The following is a 16,562-nucleotide window of genomic DNA, read 5'->3' on the forward strand; positions in this document are numbered from 1 at the left end:
TACTTTCATCAAGGGTCTTACATTGCATATTTGTGGTTACCTTAGTACCAACGAGAGGTCTAGTTGTTCAGGCCGCAGCATACGTAAATGCTTTCAGCGAATTAAAATACTGGAATACAGTAGTTCAATAATAGTACATTTTGGAAGATTTGATAAGACAAACGATAAAATCATAAAGAAAATCCATGTTCACGTGTTTAAAAGTAAACTTAGCCGCTCAAGCATATCAATCATATTGAACTTCGAAAAAATATGAAGTAATATATAACATGTTTAACGTGTGATTAATAAACGTAAAGATAATAAAACCAAGATCATGCATGATACCAAATACAAAATTAGTTTCTTTAAGATTATTCAAAAGATATTAATTTATGACTTCAGGTTTAATTTGGACAATATATAGTTTAAACATATTACAGAAACAAGTAATAAAATATAAATAATATCTCTTCAATAACAAAAATTGATAAAAAAAGATATATCAAACCAACTCTCACGAAAAAAATCAAACAAAATAAAAATATCTCAATTCTATAACAGATAGTCAATACTTGTTTGGTATTTACATTTTCATTGAAAGTGTTGCATCGCAAAATCGGTAATTGTTTATCACATTTAAACCATTTGGAATCCTTCCTCATCAACTTCTTGACTTCTCCCTCGACTTCTCTTTCTATTGACTTTCCGGAAAGGTTTCGGAAATTCTGCTGCATCATAAACACAACCTAAACTGCCATACGTGTTGATCAAGTCTTTCCATACCTGGTTGCAACTCAACAAATGTCGATTACCTAAAAATGTTAAAGTTACATACATACACTACATTGCAAATTGGACAAAACAAATATCAGTTATTGTAACAATTTTCTTGTGATTTAAAAAAAGTAAAAATAGGTGAAAAACGGTAAAAAATTTTCAATTTGGGTAACACTCAACAGTCAACACTGCAATTATGAGTTTAAAACCTGCTCTTGCGGTTGCACTCGACTCCAATCTTAATTGACTAGGCTTGTTAGCTTCATACAGAAGTTTAATGTTTTTTTTCGAGAACTATGACTGCCTCCACCAATAAAATTCACCGTCACGAATTAGCACAATAGTAATGAAATTGGCGTTTAGCGTCAATCATTTAATCACTCTATGTTGTCAAATAGTGAAACTTATAAACTTACCTATTATGAATAACCCTTTTTTTGCTCGTGTAAGCGCCACGTTTATCTGGTTCTCATCTGTAATGAATCCAAGGTTACGTTTGCACCATCCTAAGGTTGGATATTGTTCAATTCTGAATTCTGGCAACGATCGTACTAAACTAAAAATTACATAGTCCCATTCTCCACCTTAAACATGAAAAAAGTATTCTTAGAGTTTTAGTATGTTTGAATATCAATAACAAAATAAACTCACTGAAAACAAACAAAACCAAACAATTGCAGACTACTGAGTTTATCGTACGAAGCTGTAATTTAAAGTATTCTTAAGTTCTTTCCGTCATTTGAAAGACATATCTATACTATTAAACGAGAAGACCTCATTTTTGGTGTCGCTTCTCTTCTTTCCACAATAAATTAATCAACACGCCTCTGTGTCCTATAGGTACAGTGCATAGTCGCATTTGTCATCCATTCATATGATTATTCAGATTGAGTTATTTTAGGAGAAAAACGAGAAAAAAAGGCATCCGGGTATTGTCCCGTCATTGTACGAAATTTTAAGTCAGATTAGACTTCCGGTTTGCGTTTTTCTGTATACTTTGAACATACATATACTACGAATAAAGTGTATTTTCAGAATTTTATCTGCTATAATTTTCAAGTTTACTATCCACGGCAGTCACAGAGTTTATTAAATAGAGAGGGTCTGTAAACTATATAAATGATCACCATGGATCGATTAGTAAACTTAGAATCGCTTTATTTATATAGTAATGAATGTTCATAATATACAGATAAGCGCTAAAATTATTCATGTGAACTTTTGATACTTTTTCTGAAATTCTCCAGTCATTAAATCTTTTACAAAATTCATTGATTACAAAAAAAAGAAGATGTGGTATGATTGCCATGTTGAGACAACTCTCCACAAGAGACCAAAATGACACAGAAATTAACAATTATAGGTTACCGTACGGCCTTCAACAAAGAGCAAAGCCCATACCGCATACTCAGCTTCAAAAGGCCCCGAAATGACAATGTAAAACAATGCAAACGAGAAAACTAGCGGCCTTATTTATGTACAAAAAATGAACGAAAAACAAATATGTAACACATAAACAAACGACAACCACTGAATTACAGGCTCCTTACTTAAATAAATGTTCATATTGAAATTGATAGAAAACCAAAAATTGGGAACTTTGGAAATAAAGGTGGAGGGTGAAAAAAAACATTTTCCTGTCCACAATAACCTATGACTTTTGATACTTTTGCTGAAATTCTCCAGTCATTCTGTATTTAACAAAATTCTTCTACCAACACTTTACATACTGATACTTTAAACTACGCTCTGAATGCCCGCGATTTCGCGGGTGTGTTCTAGTTAATGTTGAAATATTGACATGACATTGACTTAATAATCCTCTCTTATTATAACACATCACATCAACTTGATTTTATAAACAATATAATTACAAAATTAACTCATCAAAGATATCAGACTTATTATATTGCACGCCAGACTGTGCGTGTTGTCTACTAAAGACTCATCATTGACGCTCGAATTCAAAAAAAGTTAAAATGCAAATTTGAGAACAAAGTTGAAGAACATTGAGGCTCTAGATTGTCAAAATGTTTTGCCAAACACAGTATATGTAATTTATTCCGGGGGTACATAATCCCAATGTTTCAAACAATTATACATACACAACGTCTTCGTATAGCATACTTTAAAAACATGTAACTTATATCAAATGGTTATATATAAATTAATAATTAAGATCCATTTTGTAACATCTGGTGGTCCGTTTATTTTGGCAATTGTAATCGCAATTATAGGTTTGAACGTTGTTTTCAATTTAGACTTGTCTATATGTTTTCGTTTGGGCTTTATTTTTGTTTGCCTTCGGGTGTATGATATCCGTTCATCCTATTTCAACTCTTCAAAATTCAAGAGTCTATTCTTAATTAAGATAAAGTAAATGGCATTCCAAATACCGTTTCGATTCCTAACATCACTGAAGATATATTAATTGTCGAAATCCGAATATGGTGTACTTATTTTTGCACCTGTTGTTTGCGGTATACCATATTTTCCGCAAGTTTATTGTTTTCTGTTTGGTTTTGATAAATAATTTAGATTCATTTTGTTACATCTGGTGATCCATTTATTTGACAATCGCCAATAACAATCAACAGGATTTGAAAACATCCGTTGTCAATCTGCTGGTCAAATGTATTTTGTTAAAATTTACTTTTCATTTTTTTTGGGGTCTTTTGAAAAAGTTGTTTGCGCTGTAATTAGATCCCTCAACCACGAAATTTATTTTGCATGCACAGGTATAAAAATCCGGTTTTTATCCATCGCAGACATAGGTTTGAACGTTGTTTTATATTTATTAATACTATATCAATATTGAATTACATCACAGAAACAATAAAATGTGATTTTATATTACATTAACTGGTGAAATAATAAAGCAAAACTAGTGTGGTAAGAGGCAGATAGTGGATTTGTCTTATACATATAAGACTTGCCGTATTTGAGGATTTGTAGGACACCTGACTCGAGTATAATTGTATGTCTCGTTGCGTATTTCTTGTCTCTAAGGTTTGATTTTAAAATCTGGATACAAATGATCTACACTTAAAAGAAGCAGAACATTTTCTTCTTATAGCCAATACTCTGAATTTACTTACCCAATGGAATTTATAATATTTAGTGAAAGAAATAGATTATGATCAATCATTAGTACAAAATTCGTTATAAGTAGATATTCAATGTTAAAATGATAACTTAATTATTTGTCTGCTGAAACAAATTTTAAATTACTTACCTTGGCTTCCATTAACAGTATTCACATTTACGTCATGATATCCTTCCTTCTCCAATTCCTTTGTGATTAAACTACACTGTGCATTGTACTGAGACATTATATTTATAGTGCATTTCGGTACCATCCGTTTCTGCTTGTCACCAAAAATATTTTCGCGTTCAAACAAGTACTTGAAAATCTTTAGCTGTAATGTATACAGAAAATTGATAACAAAGTGTGTCGTTTAACACAGAACAAGTATTTGATAGCAAATATAAATGTTTCAATTGATATTAAATAGAGACAGAACAAAACAAAAGTTTAAAATAAAGCATGTGTGAAATAGAAACATATTATACCTTATCTGAGTTTTGTATATGATAGTTAATTTAGAATTTACAGATCTAAATAAAGTTAATTTTTAACGTTTTGTAATAAAAAATAAAACAATCAATTCAAAACATAACATACAACTTGTTTCACTTCTTCTTTATTGCTTCTTGACATTATGTTTCCTTCCCCACTGCTAACGGTCAATATATCTTCCTCGCCTTCCACATGACAGAATATATGGCGTTTATCATTGTTGTTTCCCCATATTTGCAGTGGAGGGTCCTCTTCATACGATGTGGATTTGCCTGTTTGTAATTTACCCCCATAAAATCTGCTGGATGGGAAATCGCAAATGCTCTTGTGCTGTAAAGCATTAATAGTGTACTCAGTTTTTGTTGTGTGAAATGGATAAATAGTTCCAAACAAAACATAAAAAAACATCAATTGAAAGGGTTCCGTTTTGATCGAATTTATGCGTTATATAATTTTATTTTTTTTTAGATAAACTTAAAAAAAACCAACTCATCCTTTGTGAACTTTAATTTTCAAATGGCATATACAGAAATGCAATTTTGTTTTGAGAGTTTGGTTTTGACAACAAATATCTTGTTATTTTTTCATTAATATATTAAGACACAGACGATTTAATGCTTGACGTATTCAAAAGACATTAGTATATTGTAGAGTAATTTTCTCTTACATAAGATGTCTTTCTGTTTTTTATTGTATTAGAAGTCCGAGTTGACATAGATCTACAGTAAACTCATGCGGAATATTGTGGAACTATTTTATTCCTTATTTGTAAAGTTTCTTGATAAGTAAACCTTTTTGATTTGTGACTTGTCGATATTTTAGATTTAAGTTATTTTTAGAAACAGAAGTTTTCATTGGAGGGAGCGGTAACAATAACACTGACACATCCAAAAAAAACATGACGTAAACAAAGAAATTAGATTTAGAAATGTAAGAGTTGCATCTACTTTGAATTTACTTACTCGATGGAATATAATATACTAGTTTAGTACAAAAAATATACGTTTACAACAAAAGGAAATTGCAATTACACATTTTCGTTACGTTTCACAAATTAAGATTGAAGGAAATTTCTGTAACGGATGTTACAAATACATGTTACAAATTATAAAATTACATTTAACAAATTAACAATTAACAATTAACAAATTAAGAATTATATAATTAAGGTAGATAGGGTGTCTTCCTCCATTTTGGATATTGAAATTCCAGAAAACAAGGTCTAGATTTTTGATAAAATGTGCAAATTTTGAAATTAGTAGATAATTCATGAATAAGATTTTTCATTATAATATAGAATATGCCATATTTTATCATATTTATGGTTGGATTTTACCAAAAAACAAGTACTTTTATTTGATTCATTTTTTCCCAACTTTGCCAAATAAGGGGAAACAACTCAAATGCAAGGGCAGATAATTCTGATAGTGTTACTTTAACAGTAGAATGTGTTAGGAATTTACTCATTTTATTATGTAGCAAGAAAACAAGTCCGGTGACCCCATTTTTCTTCTTCTTATCTGAAAGAATAACACTGGAGCTATCTTCTCATATTTTATCTCAAAATTTTATGGTGTGGTTTTCGTTTTATGACCGAAAATTGGGTTTTTCATGCATAATCTATACAAAATTTGACAATTTTGCACAACCTGTAGTGTGAAAATAAGTCCGGTGACCCATTCTTTTTATTAGTGTTCTTAAACAAGCAGAATATAAACTACATTTTGGCAAATTATTAAAAGATTCTATGGATTATAATTTAGACACCCCATCTACCTTAAGACGAATATACCATCCCGTATTTTTTTCTGTTATTTTTTATAAAGACTTAACTGCAGACCATATTTAACTCGTACAGATTCTTACCATTCTATATTGGGTTTTCATCTGTACAACATTATTACTTTGCCAGTATCTTTCAAAAAGCGATTTTGACAAGCCAAGTCTTTCTGCTTGTTGGCACTGAATAACTGGTTTCAACTGCTTATGGTCTCCAATCAGAACAACTTGTTCTGCTCTGGTAGCAATTATAGTTGCCAAACATTCGGGTTCCGTGCACATTCCACTTTCGTCAATGATGACCTGATATATTTCATTTTTCAAATTACAAAAAAGGTTTGAATTAGTGGCTACAGATGTAGTGCAAAATATAACGTCATAATTTGTCAATTCTTCCCGTGTAGCTTTTGAAAGAAGCTCGGTATATTCCTTGATAACATCAACTTTTAGCTTACTTTCATCTTCCATCGCATTTTCAAATTCTTTTATTTCTGCAGCATATGGTTTATCTTCACGTCGAATAATCCAGTGAATGGAAATAGATCTCAGCATTTCTTCTGGTTTCTCGTCTCCTTTTTTCGCAGAATAAAATTTACCAGGAATAGGGAAATCACAATTAGCTAAAGAACCACCATAAAGCCTAGTTATGCGAGGACATTCTTGTAGTTGTTGCACGTTGTTAAGAAATCTCACTAATAAAAAAGAACAGAATTTTTACACCAATTTAAAAAGAAAGAAAAAACAAAACAACATTTTTACAACACTTAAAGTTCTAGACGAAACTTAAAATCTTGACGCTAGGTAATTGCACTGTCTTAAAACCCAATTTAATTCATTATACATATAAGTGAATTATTGTTTCTCGTTCCTCGTTTTTGGTATATAGATTAAACAGTTGGTTTTCCTGTTTGAATGGTTTTACAATACTCGTTTTTGGAGCTGTACTTTGACCTATAGTGGTTTACTTTTACAAATTGTGACTTGGATGGAGAGTTGTCTAATTGGCAATTCTGCCACATCTTCTTATATTGATAAAAGTTATACTTTGATCAATTGATAAAATTAATGCATATGTCCAAGCCCCTTGCACGCTCACCACACAAATTTAGCTAAGAATGATAAATAGTTTATTTGAGAATTAGGCATAGTATTCTCTATCTGATTTGTTTATTCTCTAAAACAAGTAAATGCAGACACTCAACCTTCACGAATAATGAAAATACTAACAAACTGCATTCCTTCTGTCATAAGGCTGTATCCCACAACTTACAATATACATTTGCAGATCGTGAGGATTTCAGCAGACAATGTCAAAGACATGTATTCATATTATTTTAAAACCAAACAACGTAAATTTGTTAATTAACGGCATTACAATCTGTCGATATCTATATATAAAAATTGTATAAGGTGTTGTATTTTTCTGACAATAAAAAAAAAATAACAAAAATACCGATGTCTTATGAAATTCTAGACGGCAAGTCTAAAATTGCAAAATCAGAAGCTGGGGCAAGAGTTAACGAAATAGAAAACAACTGTCATATAACCGACTTGGTACAGGCATTTTCTTATGTAGACAATAGTGAATTATAGCTGGTTTTATAGCTTGGTTAACTTCTCACTTATAAGACAGTCGCATATAATTCTATCATACAATTTACAACATTGGGTAAGGCTGTCAACCTTTTTTTATATTCTGAATAACTATAAAAAAAAACCCAAAAACAATTATGTTAAAAAAGAAAAGAGGTAAATAAACACTATAAAGGCAAAGCTACTACTCACATAAGCAAAAATATAACATAAAACAAAAACACAATTGGGGGATGTATAAATACCGAACAACGCCAAAAGGGTATTACCACAAAATAGTCTAAACAGTTAACGTAAAAAAATGTACAAGAAAAAATAAAAAGAAAAAAACCTCAACACATTATTAAGATGATTAACAACCTCAGAATCTAGATTTTAACCTTCAAGACCATCATGTTTTAGATTTGAAGTTGATACGGAATATCTATCAAAAAGGTCTTGGTATTTTTCCGGTGAATTAATTCTGAGAAACTGGACCATTTGGACAAAACGTGCATCATCCTGATTCATCACCTAGCAACTGCAAGCTCTTGAATAACGGATTAGTCGGGAAATGTATATTATATATGCAGGTGAAGTTGGTATATTGCTGTTAAGCAAGGGGGGATTTACAATTTCAAAATCAATATCGTCACAATAGATTCTGCTTATGTCAAACTCGAGGGATAAGTCTATAATTTATCGTTCCTGAGGATATAGTAATTGCACCCAATCGGAACAAAATACTTATTAAAGGGAAGAGCTCCATCAATATTCGTAAATGACGTTTATACACTAAATCAACTGATTGAAGTTTTTAAGTTTATAAATTTTGAAATTATTAAGAAACTAAGGTTTCAACTCCCTCAGGCAAAGTTGGCTTTAGGTTAATTTAGGTCCGAGACCACCATTGTCTTCCCTTGATTTTCGTTGTTCCGAGACCACCATTGTTTTCCATTGATTTTCGTTGTTCCGAGACCACTATTGTCTTCCCTTGATTTTCTTTCTTTGTTCACAAATATAGTCCCTCGTGTTGACAGTGGGTTACAAATATAGTCCCTCGTGTTGACAGTGGGTTACTTGCCATTAATTTTTATACCCCTTCCAAATTTATTTCTCCATGTTTAATGCCTCAAATTGCAAGTAGGGGGGTAAAATTACACTGTAAAAAAATTTGGGTCAAGAATTGTAAAGGAAAGTAGTGATTTGAGCCAGCTGAAAACGGTTAAAAATTAGCACTTCGGAAGCTGTCAAAAGATTTGAAGACGCCCTAAACATAAAATTGTCCATATTTTGAGTTAGAGACGATGAAGTTTTCTATAATTTTGATATAATTTGTCCTAAAAGTAGTACAACACACTGAAAAAGTTTCTTTGAGAAAGCGCAGGTGGGATTTTTTTTATTTTCATTTATGTTCTAAAAGAAATGCACTACGAAATAATTGTGGTCTCGGACCATTTGGCTATTTATTTTAGGTATTTTTGACACATACGTAACTCTTCAACGGTTTCGGTACTTATACATCTTCGGATATAAAATGTTTGGCTTTGAGTGTTCCTGATGAAGGTAAATCCAGAAAAGCGCTTCGGACGCAAAAATCATTAACGTGTTGTTTTCAATTTTTTACATCACTGGGTCGATACCTCTGCTGGTGGACTACAAGTCCCCGAGGGTATCATCAGCTCAGTAGTCAGTATTTCGGTACTGACATGATTTAACAAACTTTACTAAAATTGTCCGTTTATAAATTTTGAAATTATTAAGAAACTAAGATGTCAACTCCCTCAGGCAAAGTTGGCTTTAGGTGAATTTGGCTATTTATTTTAGGTATTTTTGACACATACGTAGCTCTTCAACGGTTTCGGTACTCTTACATCTTCGGATTTCAAATGTTTGGTTTTGAGCGCTCCTGCTAAAGGCAAATCCAGAAAAGTGCCTTGGACGCAAGAATTTATAAACGTGTTGTTTTCAATTTTTACATCACTGGGTCGATACCTCTGCTGGTGGACTATAAGTCCCCGAGGGTATCATCACCTCAGTAGTCAGTATTTCAGTACTAACATGATTTAACAAACTTTACTAAAATTGTCCGTTTATAACTTTTGAAATTATTAAGAAACTAAGATTTCAACTCCCTCAGGCAAAGTTGGCTTTAGGTTAATTTGGCTATTCATTTTAGGTATTTTTGACATATAGCTCTTCAACGGTTTCGTTACTTAACCATCTTCGGATTTCAAATGTTTGGCTTTGAGCGTTCCTGATGAAGGTAAATCCAGAAAAGCGCTTCGGACGCAAGAAATTATTTTAACGTGTTGTTTTCAATTTTTTAATGACTTGATTTTTTTTATTAGATGTTTCTGGCTTTGAGCTTGTAGCTGGAGAGTGATTTCTAAAGTTTGTATCTTCATTTACAAGTGGGGTTGATTTCATTGTATAAATTAACCGTATGGTGTATTTGAACATTAACACATAAGGAAATAATATTCCACTTTAGTTTGATTCGTAAAATAGGATGATAATCCAGACAATTCTTACATTCTTCATGGTATATCAAATTAAAATAACGCATATTGTAAGGTTTTACTTGTCGTGTAACACGCCCTGTGGTGTTAGGATTGCTCAAAGAGCGACCACTTATAGGTGGGGTTTTATTTGATCAATCATGACACCATTGGTGTATTACAAGACAAGAAAAACTTTAAAATATATATTATTGTAGCGTTTGCATCCTTAAACTATTTGTTACATGGTGTGTTAGTGACCTTATACGACTTATATGGGATCAGTAAATTCCATATGCGATCAGAGCAAAGCTCGAGTCCCAATATGGAATTTACTGACCCCATTTATATCGTATTAGGTCACTAGCACACCGTATAACGAATTTATCTTACCGACTGTCTTTACATGTGGTATTTAGACTATCGGCTACCAAAGTGTTTAAGTCTTCAATGCTTAGTTTTAATATGATTAAGAATCTACTTCTTTTTGTCTTAAGCCCCAGTCCCACTAGACCACGATCGCACCACGCTCACCGCGATCTAAAATAAATTTAGATCGTGGTGAGGTCGCGGTATGAGCGGCATGAAAATGTAAATTGTCGTTGGTTTCACGATGCTACTACGTCCTCTCTATGCTTCTACAAAGATCCCGCTACGATTATACCACGTTCTCACTGCGCTTATTCTGCGACCTCACTACGCTTATCAAGATCTTTCTACGCTCTTCACGTTCTCACAACGACCATACCACGAGTTACCCGATTGCAACACGATCTTACTGCGATTATAACACGTTCTTACCACGAATATACTACGTTCACAGCGCGATCTTACTACGTTCTCAGCAATAACGTCAACATCATGTTCCATATCAATACAGTTCAATTCCTTCTATTTCTGATTAAATCGTAGATTTCTCGGAAACATACAGTCATGCCACCAAAATCTCCCAGAACACGTGGGCATGGTGGTAGGAGTTGATGTAGAGGCAGAGGGAGCAAAGTAACGAATCCTGATCTAGCAGAGATGTCGGACCGACCAATACAACCTAAATTACAACCTACTAGTATTGCTGGTCCATAAAGCTCAATGACGATATTTTAGTGAACGATAGCAGAGATAACATAGATGTATCAATATATATATAGGAAGATGTGGTATGAGTGCCAATGAGACAACTCTCCATCCAAGAAACAATTTATAAAAGTAAACCATTATAGGCCAAGGTACGGCCTTCAACACGGAGCCTTGGCTCACATCAATCAGCACGTTATAAAGGACCCAACATATTACTAGTGTTAAACCATTTCAACGGGAAAAAACGGTCTAACCTATATACAAACGAGAAGCATGGTTGAGCCGTTAGAGCAAATGAATAATTACATTCAAACAAACAAAATCTAGGGAGCTTTTTAATATATTTTATGTGAAAATGACAATGAGAATGATGGTCGTAGTGTGAACTTAGTCAGGTCGTAAGAAGAGCGTGATGAGGACGGCAAGGGCCTGCTAGAATCGTACAATGGTCGTGAACAGCGTGGTATAGTCGTAGTGGAAGCGTAGTTGGGTCGCAGTGAGAACGTGATGGTCGTAGTGAGGTCGTGATAATGTCGCTGTGCGATCGTAGCGCAGTATCTCCGAATAGAATCACGCTTTCGCTAAGCTTTCGCTACACGCTTTCGCTACGCTCTAGCTACGATTGTACAGCGACCTTTGCGATCTACTACGATCTTAGTGCGCTCTCACTACGCTTCTACTACGACCTGATTTCGCCACGACCGCACCATGATTGTTTTGAACATGTTCAAAGTTGGCCACGCTCTTCACGATCTTGAAGACCTCGCCACGACCGTGATACGACCTTACTGCGATATACACGATCGCACTACGATCATCAAAATTTGCACAGATCGTAGTGCGATCGTGGCCTAGTGGGACTGGGTTATTTACAACAACAAAAAGCCAACAATAACAACGTGGTTAGCTTTAAATTTGTTTTATGAATGTATTTCAATCGTTCATTTTCAGTTACGTTTACTGTTTAAAACTTCCAGAAAGGGAAGTCACACCTTATTAACCCCATATGGTTGCTTACCCTATATGGTAGCAAACCATGTATTTTTTAGGGCACCCTATACCAAATATATTTGTTACCACGTGTAGTCCGTTAGCCAATCATATCTCATAAATCTATAGGAGGTAAGATAATATCCCTGATACTCTTTATGATTAAAAATAAACACGTCGAAACCGTGTATATTTAATATAATGTCAGTTGGTGTACTTTATTTTAATTTTGTTTTTAAAACACGTTCATCGTGTGTGATTTATTTTAAATACACGACTAGCAGAAGCGTTGCTTTCCTCTGCAACAAAATTAATACGGAGCTTCTATTTCATGCTTTTCTATGTGGTCTTAAGCATGTCATTTGTGTTATATTAATAAATATATAAATAATACTAATTACAAATGTTCATTAACGATCTCTATTCAACGGTTGATCTAAAAGAGGGACGAAAGATACCAAAGGGACAGTCAAACTCATAAATCTAAAATAAACTGACAACGCCATGGCTAAAAATGAAAAAGACAAACAGACAAACCTGTACGAAATGTTCCATATGGGATGTACACGGAATATAGTAGGAACATTGCTCTGAATTCCTACCAGAAAAGAGTGATATTATAGTCGGACAGTAGTAGGAATCCACACGGAAAATAGCCCAAAAATTTAAATAAGAAGGAATTTCTTAGTAGGAATATTAGTAGGAATAATTTGGTAGGAAAATAAAATTCATACTAGAAAACCTGGTCGGAATTTTTCAAAATTCCACCCAGAAAAAAGTATTTTCTGATAGGAATCTAAAAATATACAAAATGTAAGTGTATATTCACAAATACACAACTGGGTCAATGATTTAAGTTTGAATCTCAACAACAAAGAACAAAGGAAATTCATAGAATACATTCATTTTTAAGAAAATGGACTTTTAAAATGTATATGGAAACTGCAATATATGCAAGCTAGAAATTGTGTTATACATGTACATAAACATGAAGATTAGCCAAAAATATTCCTAAATGTAATTAAGAGTGAATTAATAAGTGAAATTACAAACTATTGTTGAATTAATTGATTACTAAATATGTTTAGCAGGCAGATAAAAAAATCATTTTAAATGTATAAGAATTACCTTCAGTTTTTATAAGCCATATGTTCTTTTATTTCTATAATGAAGCTGTGTGACCCTAGCTTGCAGCATTGTGTTCCAACACAACATTTCATGTTTTTTTTCACCTCCAACTTTTGAATTTGTGAACTGGAACTTGCTTGCATTTAACACTGCAAAATGTGTCAATAGCAAACAAGAATCCAGTTCAAGATAACTAAAAAGATTCCAGGTAGAAAGATTTTCTGGTAGGGATCTATAAATTGATTCTGGTAGGAATCTTGTACATGTAGTAGGAAAATATATAATCAAATCAGATTTTCAAAACAGAAAAAAATCCATACAGACTTTTAAAATTCCACCTAGGTAGTAGGATTTTGGTACTAAGAAGGAAAATAAAAAATTCCAGTCAGAATTTTTATTTTCCATGTCCGCCTCCTTTCTACATGGAATCTTTGATTCTAGGTAGATTCCTACTTCATTCCTACTAGTGTCTAGGTAGATTCCTACTACTTATTTCCTACGGGAACAATAGTACACATGACACAACATAGAAAACTAAAGGATAAACAACACGAACCCCACCAAAAACTAGGGGTGATCTCATTGTGTTTTAAATTATGAGGTCAATGGTAAAATATGCATTAATCGTTTATGAAGCTTACTAGCAGTGCAACCGTTATACTATATATTGCCATATGTTTAATATTATACATGTATGTATACATATACTTATTATAATCTTACCAGCAACTAGATCTACAGATTTATTGGAAGGTCCACAGAACAAAATACATTTCTTTCCACCCCCATCGTGTTCGATCCGTTTGTTGATGTCGTCAAATAGATATATCAACTTAATCGCCGTATTTGTTTTCCCTGTACCTGTATAACCATACAAAAAGACAAAGTCAGATATGTGGTTGGGTTTTTAAAATCATATAAAACAATACAAATAAAGGTATTTTTCTAAATTTTGCGGTTGATCCTCACAAATCTATCACAAGTGTTAGCTAATATATATAAGCCTTTCCTAGTCTTAATAAGAATCGTCTTTTGATTCACATGTTCAACAATATAGAAGTACAGGTACACTTAAAGACTAACAAACATTGAAACACAGAACTCTCGGAAAATATGCCTAACAAAAATCGGACTGTTTAGATTGATTATAGTTTTTACAGAACCATAGTTAATTTTGTAAACTTTAATCAACTAAGCCATCATATCAATATATACTTTATTTGAGCACCACTGAAGAGAAACATATGACCAAACTACGGTGTTGATGCTGTAACATTAATGCCAATATTGTACTTTTTAAATGTGACGTACCTGGTGGTCCATGTATTAAACTAAAGCGCTTTGTAAGTGCCATCTTAATTGCCTTTTTCTGATCCTTATTATTTTTAGGTAATCCTATTTCTATGTCTGTTTGACTGATAGCTTTCAAATGATCATCGGCATCATCTTCAAACAAAAGGATTTTCATTCAGTTTCATATAAATTTCAGCAAAATAAACATTGCAGCAACAGAATAAAAAATGTGAGGAAAAGCTTGTAAAACATGAGAGATACGTATTCTAATATGACGTCCTTATTACGCTTTGAAAACAAAGACGTGTTCGAATGAGCACAACATATGTTTGATATAGACGCACAAATTTACTGTTTATATTCTTGTTATTTACATTGTTATTTTAATAAAATATATACATTTTAGCAGCTTACATTAACTTGATTTATATAGTGTTCATCAAGGAAAATACATTTATCCTGTTTGTAATTATTAAAATCATTAAATATGAAAATGCAAGTTACAGACTACACGGGGAGGAAATGAGAACAGCTTAACATTTTGAGGGATTTTCGCACGATCCGACCTTTACAATACAGCGTTTGTACTATTATAATCGAAATAATTGCTAACACTCAGTGTAAAATATCGACAAATAGTATGCCTACTCATGTTAAAATGACCATAGAGCATGACATGAAGGAATTATTTCTTAGTTACAAATGTAATCAGATACATCCATCTATATAAGCATAACGTACATATATAAAAGTTAACGTTTTTATTGTTTATAAGTTTTGATAAAAATCCGGATTTTACTTAAAAACTCACTGAAATCAGGAATATTTTTCTTGATAGCAATTGACCTTGAAAGAGCTGTTGCCTCATGTAAAAATCTGATAGCATTTTCAATTCTCCTGTAAATGAAAAACAAACATGTATCTAAAGCTTGCTACAACAATTTCAGCAGATTTGAAGGACAGTCATTGTGTTCTACAGTACTACAATAGCAACGACTATCAGATAAAATATTCGAAGTCTGATAATATTTCCCGACCTAATAAGAAACGAAATACTTAAATTAGGTAGTAACAAAAACATTCGAACTGATATGTAACAATGCATTTAAACACAAAATCATGACAGTGGTTACAAAGCAACATATCGAAATGAATTTAATTTTGAATCAATATTCCTCAGCTTCAACATTAAAGTACATTACATTTTGATGTTAATGTAATGGTGTCCTAAACTAGTACAATGTCATTATTTGAATTACAATATTTCGAGTACTATCGCACGCCCATCGTTATTATAAAGGTCAGTTGACAACAAAGTGAGAGGTTAAGCGCTATAAAACCAGGTTTAATCCACCATTTTCTACATTTGAAAATGCCTGTACCATATCAGGAATATTAAAGTTCTAATCCATTCGTTTTCGATTTGTTTTGACATTTGATTTTGCCATGTGATTATGGACTTTCCGATTTTATTTTCCTAATAGTTCAGTTTTTTTGTGATTTTTCTTTTTGATTGGATAAAAATGATACGGATGTCAAGTTGGTTCAATATTCAACATTCAACCTTGAACATTCAATTTTTTTCTTTTTTCTTTTTCTTGTATCCATTTCTACATTTAACATTCGATTTCAATATTCAACATTCAACATTATTTTTTTTATGCCCCACCTACGATAGTAGAGGGGCATTATGTTTTCTGGTCTGTGCGTCCGTCCGTCCGTATGTCCTTCCGTCCTTCCATCCGTTCGTTCAGTAATCGGACCCATCTCTGGTACACTTATGCTTATGATATCATCTTTCTAATTTTAAAGCTTAATTAGACTTTTGACCCCAATTTCACGGTCCATTGAACATAGAAAATGAAAGTGGGAGTTTCAGGTTA

General features: G+C 32.7%; 1 protein-coding gene across 1 annotated transcript in view; it reads right to left on the bottom strand.

Annotated features, from left to right (window-relative positions):
- Nucleotides 1-525: 525 nt before the first annotated feature.
- Nucleotides 526-16,562, bottom strand: part of LOC139492612 (3'-5' exoribonuclease HELZ2-like) — a 77,491-nt gene continuing 61,454 nt past the window's right edge. The window contains exons 12-19 of the mRNA XM_071280761.1: nt 15,491-15,576; nt 14,698-14,832; nt 14,110-14,247; nt 6,206-6,810; nt 4,445-4,669; nt 3,995-4,178; nt 1,176-1,343; nt 526-794 (exon numbers count right to left, since the gene is read on the bottom strand). Of these exons, the coding sequence (XP_071136862.1) occupies nt 619-794; nt 1,176-1,343; nt 3,995-4,178; nt 4,445-4,669; nt 6,206-6,810; nt 14,110-14,247; nt 14,698-14,832; nt 15,491-15,576 (1,717 nt within the window). The 3' untranslated portion in view covers nt 526-618. The remainder of the gene's footprint in view (nt 795-1,175; nt 1,344-3,994; nt 4,179-4,444; nt 4,670-6,205; nt 6,811-14,109; nt 14,248-14,697; nt 14,833-15,490; nt 15,577-16,562) is intronic.

This window comes from Mytilus edulis, chromosome 10 (assembly GCF_963676685.1).
Source record: "Mytilus edulis chromosome 10, xbMytEdul2.2, whole genome shotgun sequence".
Classification (NCBI taxonomy): Eukaryota; Metazoa; Mollusca; class Bivalvia; order Mytilida; family Mytilidae; genus Mytilus; species Mytilus edulis.